This window comes from Myxocyprinus asiaticus, chromosome 24 (assembly GCF_019703515.2).
Source record: "Myxocyprinus asiaticus isolate MX2 ecotype Aquarium Trade chromosome 24, UBuf_Myxa_2, whole genome shotgun sequence".
Lineage (NCBI taxonomy): Eukaryota > Metazoa > Chordata > Actinopteri > Cypriniformes > Catostomidae > Myxocyprinus > Myxocyprinus asiaticus.
The window spans coordinates 41,197,748-41,218,605 of record NC_059367.1 but is presented as its reverse complement, the minus strand read 5'-3'; the positions used below and the strand labels follow the sequence as shown (position 1 = coordinate 41,218,605).

At 34.8% G+C, this 20,858-nt stretch overlaps 1 protein-coding gene across 1 annotated transcript in view; it reads right to left on the bottom strand.

Moving 5' to 3' along the window:
* Positions 1-20,425, bottom strand: part of LOC127414484 (1-phosphatidylinositol 4,5-bisphosphate phosphodiesterase eta-2-like) — a 203,434-nt gene extending 183,009 nt beyond the window's left edge. The window contains exons 1-2 of the mRNA XM_051652527.1: positions 20,236-20,425; positions 12,159-12,636 (exon numbers count right to left, since the gene is read on the bottom strand). Of these exons, the coding sequence (XP_051508487.1) occupies positions 12,159-12,330 (172 nt within the window). The 5' untranslated portion in view covers positions 12,331-12,636; positions 20,236-20,425. The remainder of the gene's footprint in view (positions 1-12,158; positions 12,637-20,235) is intronic.
* Positions 20,426-20,858: the final 433 nt, after the last annotated feature.

Here is a 20,858-nt window from a genome sequence, read left to right as displayed (position 1 = left end):
AACTCATAATGTGTCTCTTTAACTACACATTGTCATAACATTCATCCAATAATTACTCTGATTTAAATCACACAAGCATTAAGTACACATAACACAACAATTCTTGCTTCATTGAGAGTCAGACACGATGAAATGAATGACTTGTGGTTCAGTAAGTTTTTCATCTGAAGAGCCGTCTGATAAGAGTAATTTATTCAGGAGACAGTGCTGTGTGTTTTGAGGAGTAGATTCAAAAGAACTGACTCATAAGAGTCAATTGTTCGAGAATCAGTTTACACTGGTCATGCTGTATGTTGCCGCTGTAGATTCAAAAGAACCGATTCAAAAGAGTCATTCAGCCAGGAATCAGACTACACTGGTCGCACTGTATGTAGTCTTGCAGAGTGCATTCAAAAGAACTGACTCATAAGAGTCAACCGTTCGAGAATCGGACTACACTGGTCTCGCTGGATGTTTTGTGATGTAGATTCAAAAGAACCGACTCAAAAGAGTCATTCGACCGGGAATCGGACTACACTGGTCACACTGTATGTTTTGTGGAGTAGATTCAAAAGAACTGACTCATAATTGTCATTCATTTGGGAACTGGAATACACTTCTCATGTTGTATGTTTTGCGGAGAAGATTCAAAAGAACCGACTCAAAAGAGTCATTCAACCAGGATTTGGACTACACTGGTCACGCTGTGTGTTTTGCGGAGTAGATTTAAAAGAACTGACTCAAATGAGTTATTCATTCGTGATTCGGACTACACTGGTCACGCTGTATGTTTTGCGGAGTAGATTCAAAAAGACCTACTCATAAGTGTTATTCATTCGGGTATCAGACTACACTGGTCGCACTGTAGTAGCTATGTTTTGCAGAGTACATTCAAAAGAACTGACTCAAAAGAGTCAATCGTTCGAGAATCAGACTACACTGGTCACATTGTATGTTCACACTCTAGGTTCAAAAGAACCAACTCAAAGAGTCATTTGACCAGGAATCGGACTACACTGGTCGCGTTGTATGTTTTGTGGAGTAGATTTAAATGAACAGATTCATAAGTGTCATTCATTCAGGAACTGAACTACACTTCTCACATTGTATGTTTTGCGGAGTACATTCAAAAGAACTGACTCATAAGAGTTAGTCGTTCGAAAATCGGACTACACTGGTCACGTTGTATGTTCGCAATCTAGATTCAAAAGAACCAACTCAAAGTGTCAAATGTTCGGGAATTGGACTACAATGTTTGCACTGTATGTTTGGTGAAGTACATTCAAAAGAACCAACTCATATGTGTCATTCATTCGGGAATTGGACTACAGTTCTCACACTGTAGTCCAATTCGGGAATCGGACTACACTGGTCACACTGTACGTTTCACGCAGAAGTTCAAAAGAACCGATTAATCAAAGTAATTTGTTCAGATATCGGACTATATGGGTTGCACTGTATGTTTCACGCCACTGAATGGTAGCGCAGAAAACACTGTCATGTTTTCATGAGTATGAAAGCTTGATGTCCCATTCGCATCGGCAGAGGAATGCACGTTCAAAAACCATTAATGGACCCGAAAGTCATAAAAAAAATAATAAAACAGTCCCGGTATTTTTTTTTTAAAGGAACCGCTTTTTTCCCAGGCAACGTACAGAGTCAAATTCCACCACTGTGGCAGGAAGCACCACTCACGCATTCTTCAGATGTTCTTCATCTAGTTTTGCAGTACTGTTGGAAATATGGTTTGTGTCAGTGCCAATCTGGGTACTGAAGGAACGATCAAGGAGAAGTTATTTTTGTCCGGTAATATTCCCTTGAATGTTTCTCTGGATGCAAGAGCTTTATTTGAATAAAACTGGTGTTCTCGGTTTGTTAAATAAAGTGAGGGCGCATGAGTCCTGGGAAATCAGTGGCCTACTTTAGTCTTGTGATTATTCGGGCTCTGCGGTACATAAATAACCATCAAAGCCTTTTTTCAGATTTTTTGATTATGGCTCTGGAATCCATTAAACAAAATTGCTTCCTGTGCAATCAAGAACATCAATATGAAGATGGCCCTAGTAAAAAATCAATCAATCAATAAAATAAATGCAAGTGAGAGAAAGACAAGGTGTATGTGATTATACTAAGACCTTGAGGGACATTTGTAAGCATTCCACATCCGTGAGATGGCTTTTACTAAGAAGCAGGACAAAGGAAAAGAAGGATAGCATCAGATTCAGCAAGCACCAGGGAAGACCAGGGGAAATTATAACAATATTTTAAATTTTCTTTCATAGCTCACAAATTACTACAAATGTTCCTAAAGAAACATTTATATGTGCAAAAAGTAACTGTACCATTAATAGATGTATCCTATAGTGATTAAGGCTTGATCACAATATCAAATTTAATACAAGGAGTTACGTTACAATCGTCCCATACACTCGTTGGGGGTAATTGTAACCCTTGAAAAAAATTATATCAACCCACTTTAGTTTAAAGAAAAGCACTTTTCAAAGTAATATTATCATAGATTTAATACTTATTAATATTACTGTATCATTTTCACATGTACAGTATGGTCCTTATTAAGCTATCTGGAATAATATGTGTTTAAAGAAAAAGTTTAAGTGTGACCTACATTATTATTATCATCTGAACTTAGTAAAATAGTTTCTAACCCTATTTAATGTATCTACTGTATATATTGTATCATCTGATGAGTCAAGACCTCAATACATTGCATGTTTAACTCAGTGAGTGGAACATCTCGGAAACATACATACTGCATACTGCAGAAATAGTGAGGTAGTATTGTTGTATCCTATTTTGAACATAGCCAGAAACTGACTTGACCAAGACCACAAAAGGACAAAATCTGCCCTCTATTGGATATTAGGAGTAGGCTTCTGAATGTACTATACCCCATTCAGATATTAGAGGAACTGTTCATTTCAAAATGGAAATTTTGTCATTATTTACTCACCCTCATATTGTTCCAAACCTGTATTTTTTTTGTTTTGTTTTGTTTTTTATTTTATTTTTTTCAGTGGTAAACAAAATAAGAATTTTGAAGAATCTTCACACAGGTCTTTTCCATTCAATGGCAGTTCATAGTGACCACGGCTATTAAGCTCCAAAAATGAGTAAAATTAACACCAAAAAGCACCATAAAAGAAGTCCATGTGAATTGTGTGCTATATATTTCAAGTTTCCTGATGCCATATGATAGCTTTGTGTAATGCAAAGACTGAAATAATCTTCCAATCTTTTGCGCTATAAGTCAAAATAAGTGCACTGTATGGACTACTTTTTAAGGCTGTGAAATTAAAATTCTAATATTCATTGAATTTAAGACAAAAATGCACATTCGAATGCTAAATTGAGCATTCTAATTTTGGATGTGTGCCAAGCACTTACAATGACTTACTATTGCATTCTTAGGCTAAAACAGACGAAGTGCAACGAAAGAAACAAAACGCAGGTCTCGAAATGCGTCTTAAAGGGATAGTTCACCCAAAAATGAAAATTTACTCACCCTCATACCATCCTAGATGTGTATGACTTTCTTTCTTCTGCAGAGTACACATTAAGATATATCTCACCATAAACTATCACACAGTCATGACATATGAAATATTCATGTATGAAACAGTTTACTCACAGTTTTTGCGATCGTGTCCAAGTGTTTTAACTGCCCATTCTTTAAATAACTTGACACAGTGTCTTTTAAAAGCAACCCGAGATATGTATCAAGCGGTCAAAGACGTCTGTCTATGCATGTTTATGTAGAAAAACATTCAAATCCAGACAGGCACATGAAGGGTGTCCTGTGTAAGTCCACTTAGGATGACTAGTCAGTGGGCGGGACCAAGGGTGCAATGACGGACAAACAGACATTGCATATGCAAATGTATTTGGTCCTTGTGACGTCACAAGTTCCACAATTTCCAAACGAGCCGTTTTCGCAGCTTGGTTTAAATAAATGCTCTTTTTCCGTTCTGAAACTTACAGTATGTTTTATAGTACAATGACCTCATATATGTAAAAAGATCAAGGAAAATTTGATTCCCCATGTTATTACTCCTTTAAATCTTTATTTCCAGAAGTGATATGATAGGTGCAGGTGAGAAACAGATCAATATTTAAGTCAATTTTTACTCTAAATTCTTCTCCCTGCCCAGTAGGGAGCGTATGCATAAGGAATGTGAATCACCAAAAACACAAGAAGAAAAATGTGAAAGTGAAAGTGGAGATTGACTGAGCAGGGAGGAGAATTTATAGTAAAAATGGACTTACATATTGATGCGTTTCTCACCCACACCTATCATATTACTTCTGAAGACATTGATTTAACCACTGGAGTCCTATGGATTACTTTTATGCTGACTTATGTGATTTTTGAAGCTTCAAAATGTTGGCACCCATTCACTTGCATTGTATGGACCTAAAGAGCTGAAATACTCTTCTAAAAATCTTAATTTGTGTTCTGCTGGAAAAAAAAGTCATACACATCCGGGATGGCATAAGGGTGAGTAAATGATGAGAAAATTGTTTTATTTTTGAGTGAACTATTCCTTTAAAGGTTGAATTATCTTTTAAACTGACACAGCATCTAAAAAAAAATGCATCGCTCCTGCATGAGATGCTGAAAAAACAGTGAGACAAGCCGCAACAGTCAAAGACGTCAGTCTTGCTGCATTAGCTTTAGGTGCATACCTACAACTGTATTTAATGAAAAATACTGTGGTACCACCGGTGTTATGAAGCTTGAGGCCACGTCCACACTCATACATTTTCCTTTGAAAAAATGAAAAAAAAAAAAAAATTCCCTACATTTTGGCCTTCCGTCCACACTCAGATGGCATTTTTGACAGCGAAAACTGAGCTTTTCGAAAACACTCTACCAAGTGGATAAATTTGAAAATGCTGTCTTCGTGTTGCAGTGTGGACAGGGAAAATGGAGATATCTGAAAATGTTGACATATTTGTTGTCATGTGACGCAGTCATGTGATCCATTCAACAATCAAGATGGCAGCCCATCTTGTAGCGTGGTTGTTGTGTCTGCTATTCACAGTGATAACATTGTTAAAGAAAAATTTTACTTTGTACAACCTTTGGCAACAGAACACAAGGACAACTGGGTTTCAGTTTGTACTTGGAATGGCGATTTTTCACATGTGCAGTAAGAGGAACTACGTTTAAGTGTAAACGAGCAACTTTCGGAAAACTCTTGAAAACGGCAGTGTGGATGGAGAGTGTTTAGAAAATGAAAATGCCATTTTCAAATGTATCCGTATTACACTTTTATAAACAGCCAGATATGTTCTTTGCAATAAACAATAGCCATGACACAGTGCTGTGTGGTTTATATTGATTTATTGCACCCTCTTGTGGATGTAGGAGACAACGTCAATTTAAAAATCAGATGTCTTGTAGATATTTTCCCCCTACTTGAAATAATGTCTTTAAAATTGGAATATAATTTGAATTTTGGTGATATTTAAGTAAGAAATTCTGTTGACAGCCCTACTACTTTTATAGTGCTCTTTGTCATTTTTGTAGCTTAACAGCCATGGTCACTATGAAGTGTTGTTTTATGGAAAAGATGTGCATGAAGATTCCTCAAAATATCAAATTTTTTGTTTCATGACAGGAACGACATTAGGGCGAATAAATGACGACAGAATTTTCATTTTGGGGTGATCTGTTCCTTTAAAATCAAAGTCTTTGCTTGTTTTCTTTGAAAGCTTTTAATGAAGACCACCACAAATACTGTCTGTCTTGTAAAAATCCTGAAAGAACCTCAAACTCACTATGGTGTTTTTAATATGCTGCATAAAGGTGTGTCAACAGTGTTACATTTGCGTTAAAACCTGAAAGTATGACAAACGTATTTTCTAACAGGAAGTGACATCAAGCCTGGTGAGTAATCAGAGTGTGAGCACCCGATGAGCTGCAGGGAACCTGTAAGAGCGAGCTGTATTGTCATGAGATGATGATAAATGGGGTCTGTGCTTTCGATTTCTTTTGTAGTCGTTTTTTCAACGAGCCCTAGACAGAGACTTGCTGGGACAAGTTGACAGTGGAATCCGAGGCGAAAAGTTTGACATCCCTAAGTTTGGAAGTGAACTATAGATTCTGCCTTTGTTAAACAGAGATCAAACATTCGATGGTGCTTTTGTATAAGGAGAAGTGAAGCTTCAAGAACATGAAACATTTCTTTCTTGCTGATATTATCCTTCACACAACATGTGGTTGCAAGTTAATTCTAACTGGTTACTCAGAAATACCCAGTCTGTATGAATGCCTTGTCAAATTACACATGATCTTATAATGATAAACATTTTACTATGAATGACTGATTTGTCCACAGTTAAATTAGACCTATTGTGCACTATAGACTGTTAGACTTCTTTTGCATATACACTTTCAAATGAAATGTGTCTTAGTGTTATGGAATCCTGACGATGTTGCAACATGTTTCCATGTACGAGTTAACTAGTTATTAGCAGCAATTGGCCTCTATTGAGACAGCAAACACATGTACGCTTAAATAAGTGCAATGCAAGAGAACTGGTCATGATAATTAACTGCCCGACATTTACACATCTGTGATGCAGGAATTAGTATCACTGTGGATTCATAATCACAAGAGGTTAGACATGGAATTTAGTACTCATGTAATAGAGTTCAGTTCAATTTAATTGATTATTAAAGATCAAATAGTGGAATATCATAATTTTGTAGAGCAAAATGGTAAAATATCTGTATAATTTAGCTTTTTAAGACCGTTCACTAACAGTTCTGTATCCTAACAATACTATTCTTTTCTATTTCTTAAAAACTTAATGAAATCAAATTGGATTATAGGATAATTAAATTTTTTATATCCACATTTTAAAGGTACAGTCTTTTCTTTCTATGGAAAACGGACCAAAAAATGTATGAAATCATCTCTTGCTAACGGGTGCTGTGATGGTTCTGCATCATGGAATTTTAACTGTGTCCCAAGGACTTATTTATTCTTTTACTCACCTTTTTAGTAATCATGTGGGGTTTGCTATTTTTGATTTCCTGTTAGCGAGTGGGCATAACCATTGAAGGAAGCGCATACCTGTGGGAAGCGCTCATTTTAGCTATTTTAGGAAATCTTAACTGTTTTATTGTACAAATGATTTATCCGTCCTTTTATTGTATTCATTGGTGTTGTTTTTAACTCTCATTTTATGATTTTATAGGTGTCCCTAACATTATTAATTTCTTCAGTTTTATATAATATTTTTGTATCATATTACTGATATACAGTATGTTATAAAGTTATGATGGATAGCTAACTTTTAGCTAGCAATAGCATACATTAGCATGCTTAATCTACTTGATTATATCAACATATAACATGTTGTGTGTGTACCCGTCCTCAACCTAAGCAAAAGCTCCACTCTTCACCGCAACGGTAACCCATATCAGAATCGGTTCTAAATCCCAAATAACAATATAACACTATAAAGTCCCCCCTTTTCTTATCTTTCTCAAAAATGCGGAAAATAATACTTAATTTAAACATTTTTACTCTCATGAGTTTACTCTCATTTTACTCATCAAGTACCATGCAAATGATGCTGGGAACTACAAATCCCCTTAAACATACTTGATTGGTTCACATTCACCCTAAATAATGTAATCTAGTAGAGTGCACATTAAAGAGAATTACATTAATCAAACACAAAGAAAACAAGTTTAGAAGAGAAACACAATTTTGTTGTGTAGATCACAAATAACATGATTTAGTAAATCAGACAACCTGCATTTTCCCATTTTTCAGTGTGTAGACCTTCATATAGGCCTCTAAGTTGGCCTTTTTGTGATTATAGTTTTTAATTGGTTTTAAATACTAAACAGTGCTTTTTTCCATTCTAAAACAACACTTTGTTTTGTATGCACAAATTAAAAACAATATTCATGCTTATACAGTTTGTGCAATATGTTTTTTTTTTTTTTATCAAAATGTGATGATGATAATTTGTATACAATCAGCATGGAACTCAAACTCAAATATGAAATACTTAAGATGTCAGTTCATGGCATTAACCATAGATATACATACATAGATGCCTCATTCATCTGGTTCTTATACGTCAACCACAGCGTCAAAAGGAGCAATGCATAGATAAATCTTTAAAGACATTGTTCTAACTAATTACTTTAAAATATGCAAATGTTCCACACAGAGAATGGAGGGTGAGCCACACTGGGTGGGACCCCTCCGATGTCAGCAGCCAATTATAACCCTGAAACAAGAAGCGCCAATCTGAAATCACCTCAACAGGAAGGTATAAAACTATCCTCCAGATGACCACACCTTTGTGCTGAGTCCCTGTTCAGAGGGTCATTAACAGGATACACTTCTAAAACACCTTTGTTCTGGTCTCACTCTACGAGGGAGGCAATAATAAAATAATAATGAACATTATGAATCTATGGCCTGAGTGGTAGGGGATGTAACAGATTACAAACCATCCAACATGCTAAGTCTCACTCCATGAGAGAGAGGATAAAAGATCATCCAACGTTCTTCGTGCCCATCCGAGAGACAGAAGAAGATCGATCAAGTACCAAGTCTCACTATTGCAACGGCAAGTTCGGAATCCCTATACCAGGGAGACAACTACAGCGACAAGGTTTAGCTCTGGCGAGCAAACCTTCGCTTCAATTTTCATGCATCTGCGTGTTCCAGATGATGAATCTTGCACCGACATATGGGCTGTATATCTGTGTGTTCCAGAACCCACTCGGTGCTTCCAGGAGATCAGCATTCCTCATCTCCTTCGTGTCCAATGCTGTTAAAATGGAATCCAGCACTTTCCACACTGTAATGTGGCCCAGTGGAAGACGTTGCTATCACCGAACTCATCAGTCAGTCAAGGAGAACGTAAATATCATTACTAAACCTCTTTCCAGAGACTTTGGCATTAGTGTATACTATCAGTTTATGATTTTCTAATGTTCTTTAGAATGCATAACCTGTGTATCAAACGTCTAGCAAATAAACTTTGAGTTATTTGTTTAAATAGTAATAAGGTTTTCACCTTATTAATTAACAGAGAAGCAACTATTTATCTTTCCATAAGTTAATAGTCATACTTTAACATTGCTACATTCAATTCAACCACGTACATCTTTCCATCCTATGCACTTTATTTACCTATTCATTTTTTTGATCTTTTAGCATATTAGTACCATTTTGTAGTTTTTGTTAGTTATTCTTGTTTATCTTTTTTAAATAAAACTAAGTGTATTACAATCGTGTGTTCCTTGCATTGATGAAACAGAAGAGCTCTATAGGGTTAGGCTGCTTTTGAATCCTTCAGATTATTCAGATGACCAACTCCCTCCAATTTACATAATTTTTATTTATTGAATGGTCCATTTGGATCATTCTTTTACTGCTAAGGTGAAACTCCTTAGCTGGTGCCCTGAGGATGGAGTGAGGGGCCGTCTGATATTAATAATCACACACACATACACCTTAAGTGAAGTGTGATAAAAAATCACCACATATTTTGGTGTCTTGTGTGAGGCCCAGTTCATTTCAATTGGTGCCAGCGTGATTCTCATTGCAACTGCTTTTGTGTGGTAACAGTTAATCTTGTAATGAATTGACTGACTGGGTGCTAATTTTCAGTATGTTTGCAATGGTATAACCAAAGTCTTTCTAACAAGTCAGTCCACTGGCGGCCATCTTTGGAATGCTCTCAGGCAGCCATTTTTCTGTAAACAAGTGGCATAAAAGTGCAGCTCTTATCTACTTTAATGGGGAAAGACTGAAACCGTTGGTAAAGATTATGATCAAAGAACATATTTCAGATCGGCAGTAAAATCTGACAACATTGGAATCACAAATTGTGTTTCTTTAAAAAAAAAAAAAAAATCCTGCCTTGTATAGCTAATCTACATGTTCATGCACATTCTCAAGTTGATTGACAGCTGATGTCTGTATCTAAAAGGTGATTGGCTCTTTTACCTGTAAGGCGGGACTTCCTTTCTACATCCGTTGACCGATGGGTGATCCTATTTTTCCTATTCATTTTAATAGGAGTGGCCCGTCTCTAAATATTCTCTGGTATAATTCAAGGTGATTATATTCAAAATGACTTAATTTAGAATGAATTTAGATTCAAACTCTTGTTTGAATTAGTCTGATTTTATGTTGTTGTGAAACTGACTAGAGATAAGTTACAGCCTGCATTTGATACTGATTCAATGCCTCCTAGCATCCAACCATGGACAATTTTGAAACGTTTTGAAGCAGTATGACGTAATGAAATCTTGTTTGCTGAAATCATGTGACTTGGCTAGTTTGATACTCGGTCCGAAGCACTAGTTCGAAACATAAGATTCATAAACATTTTGATAAGTGTTTCGAAAGTGCCCATCACTTCCTCTGTTATTGTTGGAGGGGAGTAAGTACTGCTTTAGTACAAGAAATGGTTGTAGCTTTTAGACTTTTTTTTTTTGTTGATAAAGTAACCTTGGTTTTGTTTGCTTTTAAACACTATTTATTTGCCCATATTGCATATCTGCTATGAAATAAGCATCTTTTTGGAACGCCATTCCTGCTTCCTGGTATGATTCTCCTTGCGACTGCACTGGTCCCTATCACAGGCCCATAAATTTTTTTATCTAATAAAATGTGTTTTTGCCCCACTGTGGCTATTAAAAAAAAGCAAGTCAAGCAGCAATGCAAATCTTGAGAGTTTACCATCTAGACTCAACCTTCGAAATGTCTCGCCCCAACATACTACTTCAACAGGAAAATGCTTAAACACAGGACAGAATGGTTCATCAAGCCATTTCATAAGGTCTTTTTTTTTTTTTTGCTAACTTAATGCTAACAGTTCTCTGTCCTCAAGAGCATCTTTCCACTGTTAAAGGCTGTCTCCTCAACGCTCCAAAATGCAGTCATCAATCACTGATGCCATAGGGGATTTACCCAAACCGCAAAACACAAGTCCTTCATTCCAAACTGAATGTGTGAGGACTGTCAGTTGCTGTCTTTATTTGATTTAGACTCTGTACTTTATGTGATAGCTGAGAGTGATTTGAGATAACCTCACATACATGAAAGAGTCAGACACACCCACTAAACTCATCTTGGAAACGGAAGACAGACAACCACTGTAAACAGTGTTGCAAGCAGTGACATTCATTAAAGAGTTCACCCAAAAATGAAAATTGTCATTATTTACTCAAATCTGTGTGACTTTCTTTCTTATGCAAAACACAAAAGTGATGTTTTAATGAAAAATCGCGGACTGTCTTTCCAGTATAGTGGCAGTGGATAGTGTTTCACTTTTAAGCTTAACAAGTATGCAGAGCTATCATAAAACTAGTCCATGTGGTGTGTGCATCATATTTTAAGTCTTCTACAGAAATACAATAGCTTTTGGTGAGAATCAACCTGAAATTCAAGTCATTTTTCAGTTAAAATCTTAACGTCCGTTCATGTGCGCTATGAGAGAAGCTTGTTCACCGTGGCTTGCAAGCATGTTCACATGAGAACTTGTTGTTTAGTTCTAAAAACAATGCAAGTTCTCACGATAACACGCAAACAACCGTCAGAAGACATGAAATATGAAGCACTTGGAAAATTGACTACTTTTATTATACTTGCTGTTCCTTTTATGAGCTTTAAAGTAAGTCACTATCAACTGTCATTGTATTGAAAAAAAAAACCAGACCTGGATATTCATTAAAATATTTCCTTTTGTGTGTTCACATTAGAAAGAAAGTCACATGGCTTTTAAAAAGACATGAGGGTGAGTAAATGATGACAGAATTTTCATTTTGGTGTGAACTATTCCTTTAAGAAGATAACACATAATCAGCCCAAAAAATAAGAGCGAAAACTTTTTTGTAGAGTTTTGGTGAAGAATCTTGATTGTTTTAATAAAGGAAAAAACTCTGCGATTAATCATTTTGTGTTCTCATGCATTTGTTTACTCCAACTGCAAATATAATGGAATGCAAATCACAAACAAATCCTAAACAGTTAATCGGAAAAAGACTCCAAACACTCCAAAATATGCAAGTATTCCTTCATGCAAATATTCATCCCTACAAGAGCAATTCCATCACATAGCCACTCAGCACTATGAATAACTTTTCACTTTATAATAACAAACTGACTCACCCACACTGATGTAGTTGGCAGCCAGGAAAAAGTTCCAGTGTAAAAGTGTGCTGCTGCGGAACGAGTCCGTATCATTGGTAAAGCCCACAGATCGCATGGACATATTGGGAGAATCTGTACTGATGCTCTGACTGCCAGGGAACAGGGAAGTGTTCACAGATACTGTATCCATATCGCTTAGTTGGTTTAATTCAATGGAAACCTTGGGACTGCAGTCTCATATAATATTTATTTCATGTTGTGGACTTCAGGTTCAAGTAAATCCTTGACAGATGTATCTGTTGTTTTCAAATGGTGCTGTTCTTGATAAAACTCCCTCTGAGATCCTCTCGCCTGCTGCAGGATGTTCACTGGATGTATGGGTTTAGGAGTGATTAGTGTTGGAAGTGTGGTACAACATCTGATGTAGTTCCACAGTAATTCCCCTGTAGACAGAGGTCAGAGTACTGATAGCCTGCAGCAAGATCGGAGTGCACACCTGTTGACACAGTGCAAATGCAAGAGTTTAATTGGAGGGACACTGTACAAAAATATCATAAACAAGGACTTAAATAATTAAATGATTGACTAAACCAATCCACTCACTCTTGAGCATTACAAAAAAGTACTGTAGCAGTACCATAGTACAGTATCAGATGGTAATACAATGATACATTGATATATGCTGAAGTACTGAATCAGTACTATATTCATATACCATGGTATTTACATGGCACCCCAAGGTACTTCAATGAATAACAATCGCACCATATAAAACATGGTATAGCCATATTACCATGTTAAAACCATGGTATTTTAATGGAACCATCCTCAGATGCCATGGTATTACCATGGTACCATGTAAAAAAAAAAAAATTATGAAAAAAAATAAAAATAACAACAGCATGGTATTACCATGGTACTATATCCAAAACATGGTATTTCCATGGAACATGCTCAGAAGCCATGGTAACCATGTACCATTTAAAAAACATAGTAATGCCATATTACATCTCCAAAATACTTGGTATTACCATGGTTCCATGTCGAAAAACAACAACAACATGGTATTACCATGGTACTATATCCAAAAATGTGGTAATTCCATGGAAACATGCTCAGAACCCATGGTATTTCCATGTATCATAAAAAATAAAAAAAAAACACATGGTATTGCCATGTTACATTTCCAATATACATGGTATTACCATGGTACCATGTCAAATAACAACAACAACAACATGGTATTACCATCGTACTATATCCAAAAACATAGTATTTCCATTGAACCATGCACAGAAGCCATGGTAATACCATGTACAATTAAAAAATTTTTTTAAAAAAAAATGGTAATGCCATATTACATCTCACAAAATACTTGGTATTACCATGGTACCATGTCAAAAAACAACAACAACATGGTATTACCATGGTACCATATTTTAAAAAAAAACATGTTACTGCCATGGTACCATGTCAAAAAAACAACAACTTTGTATAACCATGGTACCATATCAACAAAAATGGAATCTCCGTTGTAGCATCATACTTGGGTTGTTTCACTGAAATCAATATCACTTCTAGAATACTTCAGTAACCTCAATATCATCTGTTATACCGAATGAACACTCTTAATTCTCCAAGTCTGTGCAAGCACAGTGAAGTGCTGGTAGTCATAGCCACTACACGTTAACATTCTCTAGAAGTGAAAATAAGAAGTGAACAACTTTATATATCTAACATCTAAAAAATAAGCATCTTGATATATTTAAAGACACTATCTGTATCCTATTACACATAATAAAATATACAGACATCATGAAGTGTATGTAACAGGACTTTCCACAGGAAAACAAATTTTTACAGTGTGCTTCAAATAAAAGCATTGTGTTGCCATGATAAAAGTCCAAAAACATAACATCAGGAATGAAAGGAAGCTTTCAGAGTATTCTACTGATTCAAAGCAAATGATAAAATCATGCAACTCATATCTTTGATTTTTCTGTCTGCCTCTAAAGTCACAAGCAAGTGACACAACACAAGTTGAACACTCCCATTAAAATCAGCGCCGATCTCTTACATGGTGTCTTTCAAAATTGCACATTCTGTTTGTCAGGAGAGAGACTTCTGCGGTAGAGACATGTCAACTGCCTCCTGATCTGAACAAAAGCAGTAATGTTAACTGTGAGTGCTTGTTGGGTTTGACTGTGACATGTTGATACTTGAGGGTGCAGGATGGGACGTGTCATCAATGTAACACCTGGCCTCAGGTAACAGACAAGGCGATGACAGGGGCAACCGGGGGGAAACCAGAGATCCCCTCCCTATAAAATGCCCCTCTGAGTCTCCACTAAAACAAATTTGTCTAGGTTAAGACCCACTGAATTACTCAGTAGACAAAACAGCAGATGTCTGCACAGTTACACTTCACTTGATGCCTGTTTATATAATGGATTATAAAGGTATTCTGAATGTATTATAATATAACACATTATAATAATTGATAATTGTAATAACTGTTATACTATATTATAATGCCTATTCATGGTTATACCTTAAAAGTGTGTAATGCCTGACTCACACATGCATGATACTGTATAACACATGAAATTTGAGTTTTAAGGCATTATACTCTTTAAATGTGTAATCATGAATAGACAAGTATTATAATGTATTATAATTGCGGATACGATTATTTACGAGAACATAAAACTGATTATAAGGCATTTTATACAACAGTTAGTTCTGCTGCTTTAATCTCTAATTACCATTATGTGAAAAAATACTGTATTACAGTAATGAGAATCTAATGAGAATCATCATTGGGAATAATAAGAATTACAAAACAATCTCAAAAGTAATATGTTCATACACATTACAGTAATGAGAATTTGGGAGGAAATATTCTTTATTGTCATGAAAATAATTGACAAAAATAAATATATATATAAAATAAAAACAAACTTTCATGTCCAGGTTATTTTTCACCCCTAAATTAAAAGAAAGTAAAAAAGAAATTAGCCTATATTTTGTTTAAATAAAAAACAAAAACAACTATTTTTGTACCATTAAGACGTTTTGAATTGTGAAATTAATTTCATCATAATAAAGAACTTCTCCGCCTAATTCTCATTACTGTGAGAATTAATCTCACAAAATTAATGTCAAAAAAATCGGATAAAAAAATTAATATATTACAGTAATGACAAACTAATGACAGTCACCATTGAGAATGATAAAAAAAACACATAAAACTTAAAAGCAAAAACAAGAATTTGGAAGGAAATGTGCTTAATTGTAATGAAATAATGCAAATTATGCCACAAAAAATGCATTGTTTCTTTAAAAATAGGTTTAATTTCTTTTTGCAAAATATAATTTTTATTTGTCTTCCTTTTGAATTTTAATTAAATGTGACCTGGACATGTTTCCATGAGATTCTGTTCTATTAACTAATTAATGTGACAGCAATAAAAAATAAATAAATAAATAAATAAATAAGAAAAGAAGAAAAAGAAGAAGAAGAGAACAGGCAGTGGCTTTAAATGACGTTCAATTATGGATGTACCAATACCAGTTTTTTTAGAATAAGTACAAGTACCGATACTTCCTTTTGGTATTCGCCAATACCAAATCTGCTACCTGTTTGTTTTTTTTCTGAATTCCATATCAACATTTTATCTCATCATCAAAATTGTGTTTAAATTAATTAATTAATTAAAACTTTAATCAAATGGAAACAGAGCAATTAATTTTCAATATCATCTTGAACTATTTTTATTTTTTTTTTTAATTAAGTGCAGAACCTCACAGCACAATCCAAAATGCAACATTGGAGTTATATTTTGTCAAATAAAGTGCTGCATTACAGAGCATTACAGATGTGAGATATTACTTAAATATAATACAATTATTATTTATTTATTCTTATTAGTAATAGTAGTAGCAGTATTATTACAGTGAATATCACATAACTATACAGTAGTAACCTATTTAGTACTTTTTCCATTTAAATTGAGCTTTTATTTTGGCAGAGCTTTTATTTTGAAGTGTTTCTGTGTTGTTAACGACGCTAGCTTCTCTTTTCGAAAAGCCGGTCACTACATGACTCAAAGTGATTATTAAACCACAAACTTTACTAATTAATGAAATAAATATGTAATCTGTATGTGCCTTGCGCTATAAAGTGAATTAGTGCTCTGCCTCCTGTCATCTGCTATAAACAGAGCGTGCGATGCTCATGATGGTGTTTTCCGTGTATGAGTCAAGGAGCTCTAAATGGTATGAGCTCTTTGTGTCTTTATATCAGCACAACACCGGTTCCACACATTCACAAACGCTTGCATGCATACTGTATATAGCATGCAACACATGCAAATTATATATTTTCATTAAATCTCAGCTTTTGCGGTTAAATAATCTCACTAGGACACGACGTGATTTTAATTTGTGTGCTAGTACGTCAGATGGTATTGGTTATTGGTATCGGAGCATTTTACTAGCACAAGTACATGAGCGCAGTGTCGGACCCTATTCCGATACCAGTATTGGTACTGGCACATCCCTACTTTAAATAGTTCAGAGATTTCAGAAAGAATCAGAATTACTGTGTATAGAGACTCTCCCACTGACTTCAGGTTCAAAGTAGAGGCAGAGACAATTAAAGCTTAGTTTTATAGGAGCTGAGGAAGCCATGTAAGGTGCATCACCTTACAAAACATCTATTCGGGCCCCTGGCACCTCTTTAAATCTGCTACTGAAAGACACACAAAAGCCACTGTGTGTTCAACCTGAGCCCAGTGTGAACAGGAAACACAGTGAGCATGTAAATGTTGCTCTTTTATTCCCTGTCATACAAAATATAAGTAAGACAAAAGGAGTGCCGATATCGATCTAATGTGCAGATTATTTGCTTTCACATGAGTAAAGCCATTTTTTGAAAAGCAATAACAAAGACACATGGTTTGTCTTAACATCTCCAAAGAACAAACCAGCAAACAACACAATGCACACAATACACAACATAACATGAGATCTGGTTAATCTGGCTACACCAAACACACACAGATTTCAAGTCTGATTAAATGAATGTGTGTTGTCTCTAGCAGTGGTTTTGTATGTTGGATTAAAACTCCTGATTCAAAACTTGCTTTTTTAATATATTCTATCCCCCAAACTAAAATTTCAATATAATTTTATATTTATGAAATAGCTGTTAAAATAGTGAACACAATGAAACCACACTGATTTACATTCAGACCAGGATCAACTGTATAATGAAGGCAGATTTTAACCAAAAGATTAAACTGTGTTCTCAGAAAAAAAAATAAAAAATAAATAAATAAAATAAATAAATAATTGTCTTTGTTTTATGTGGTTATTTTGCTTTGGTAGCATGCACAGCTATTTGAAATAACTGAAATAGTTTGGCGAAGTGATATGGAACCCTTATGCGGTCAAGGCCTGGAACTTCTTCGTAGCCATTGGTTTATTGAAAAATAATAGCACACCTTAGAATGTTCGTCAACCAATCAGAATCAAGCATACAACAGCCCTGTGGTATAAACTGTTATAAGAACATGAATAACACCTCACATGCTATAAATCCTTAATAACACTTATTCAACATTAGTTACCTATGAAAATGCACCTTAATGTAAAGTGATGTGCATTGTGTCCACATAAAAGTATAAAAGCAATGAAGCATTTATTAAGGTGTTGCCAACATTAGAAAGCTATGTATATAAGGTTAATTATGGTTTATGGTAATCAAGCTAGATTATATGAAATATGTTGTGAATAAGCATGAAGATTTTTGCAGATAACTTTAGGTAACTAGGAGTAGTTAAGTTGGGACACAACTCGGAGTAGCACCATTCTACTGGCATCAACATGACAAGGAAAGTGACAACAAAAGTGAGTCAAGACATTAATTTAATATAAATACAGAATATATATAATCAATATAAACACAAAATGGACTATAGAAGAATGACATCAGTAATATGATTTTTGCTACATTGTTACATAAATCATGAATTATGGCATTTTAAGTTTTTAATTATTTTAAGTATGAATAAGTGTATTTATTAAACATTTATAACATGTAAGTTAAAATGCTCACTTTTTGGCAAATATTGGAAGAAAGTTGCACTTTTTAAGTATGTTGCTATAATGGCATATGAATGATGTATAATGCATTTATAAATGAATAATTAATCATTAATTAACCCCTTTATAAACCCTTTAAAAAAGGAATATTAATGTAAAGTGTTACTCAATTTATTAATTACAATATTTGTTGGCCAAAACAATGGTTTGATATTTTTTTATGTGACCATTTACATTTTTGCTGATGAATTGAACAATTGTTTTGTGCTTCATAATTGTTTTAATGTTTAAATTTTGCTCAAAAGCCTTTAATAGACGGTTTGATGGCAGGTTCCATTATGACAGCTTACCCCATATAGTGTGACAACGTGCCCTGCTATGGGTCAACGTGTGGTCAATGAACTGTATCTTTTTTCCAGACCAATAACAGCAGAAAAATATGTATTTTGTGCCTTTATAGAAGCTGAAAAGTATTTCACTGCAGTAAAAAGATATAGCTTATACTGATTTATAGATGCTTCTCTTTCTCTTTCTGTTGTCCACATGGAAAGATCATAGCTTATGTGTGTTAACAAACTATACTGCATAGCAGCTGGCAGGCTGGTGACTGTTGATCCCTCAGAGTTGCTCACTACTACACAGAGACGATGACACAATAGAGCTTTTATTTCAGTTTCAACTGACCGGTTTGCATTACGACTAAATTTGTCAGTACAGGACTGTCTCATCCACACTGACAAAACAAAATCTACTTTAATTGGAAATAATGCATATTCAGTATATGAAGCCAACAGTCAAAGATGAATTATTGTCAATGCACATAAACATTTAATATGACATGGATAGAAGGGTGTTCCCTGTTAAAGTACACCGGTTAAGGTTTCATTTATGGCTGTCTGATTCATGTTTTTGCCCGAGGCACGGGTCAAGTTATCAGACACAGTTTAAATCAGGTTTCTCCTCTGAGGTATGCATACTGTAGAGCATACAACATATAAATTGTGGACACGATAGAAAATACAAGGGTGAATCTCACGAGGGTCATTTTACACACACAAAAAAACAAAAAACAAAACAAAACATGCTTTATAATATTATTTCTATGCGGTTATAAGAGCATGAATAATAGGGTGACTATTATGCAATTCTTGCCAAATACAGTGAGATATTTGACCTCACATGCTATAAATGCTTAATAACACTTATTCAACATTAGTAACCTATGAAAATGCATCTTAATTTAAAGTGGTTAATTATGGTCATCATGCTTTGCTATATTAAATATGTTGTGAATTAGCATGAAGAACTTAAAAGTGTTTTTGCAGAGAACTTTAGGTAAATTTATTTGTATTTATTTTTTTAATAAAAACAATAAGAAAAAAATAAAATAAATGATGTTTTGCTCTAAAAAGTGAAGGCTATTTTAGGACCATTAATATACTTTGCAATTTGATATTATGTTCACATTCCTCTAATAAAAATTATTATTATTATTATTATTATTATTATTATTATTATTAATGCACTGAAGTAATGAGAAACATTATTGAAAATAAAAGGTCATGAAAATAATGTCACAATGAAAAATAGAGTGCTTAATGCAATGTCATTTCTTATTTATTTGTTGATTTTGGGGTGAAATGTAACCTGGATGTGTTTTTGTGAGATTCACTCTCAAGACGTCATCCTATCAAGGTTAAGAAAACAACAGACCCTTCAAAAGTTCATTGCGTCTTCAGTATTTTTCTCATTCTTTCAGTCTACCTGCAGCACCCAGGTGAGAAGTGTTGAGTTTCAGAACACAAAACTCTGAGAGAAAAAAGCCCAACCGAAACAAATAAACTAACTTTCCAATCTGTGGTCTAGTTCTGTGTATGTTAACAGTAGCAAGCAAACTTTTAATACGTAAACTTGTCCAAGCACAATCTCCCTTACTTACTTATTGCAAAATGTTGAAAAGAAAAAGTATTGTTAAATATCATTTTACCTTTGTGAAAGAGGAACAGAAGCAGGTAGTTCACAGTAAGAGCTTTAGATGATGTGATAGTGAGTAAAATGCTTCTCCAGGCACCAGTTTTACGGCTTGGATCCCTTCTGTACAAAGAATATGTGTTTTTTCATCGCAGAGAAAAGGCTTGAGGCACACAGCTCCACAGTAAAGGTAAAGGAAGTTGTCATTTGAAAGCTCTTTGTAGACAGTGGGTGTTCCCTTATGGAGCAACAGTTTTCCCTGTGTCGACACTGGACAAGTAGGGGCAGAGGAGTCGTTGCACAGGTGGGCGGGATATGGGGTGGAGTACAGACAGCTTGAGTGTATGAGAAATTGCCTACATTTTCAGCCAGTATTACGATTGTTTTGACTTTTGTCTCTTTTAAAAGAGTTTTAATAGCTTATAATAGACATATTTTGTTTGAGTTACATTTTCAGACTTTAGGTCTAGATTTGTTTTCTCTTTCTGGGTCTTTGGACAATTTAATGTTGCAGAGGTTGATTTTTATTACAACTAACATGTCAACTTTTTTCTTTTTGTTATATGAAGGTCTCATTGTGTGATCATGTTGTTACCAGGCATTCATCAGTTATTTTTGGCACTTTTCAATTATATTTGA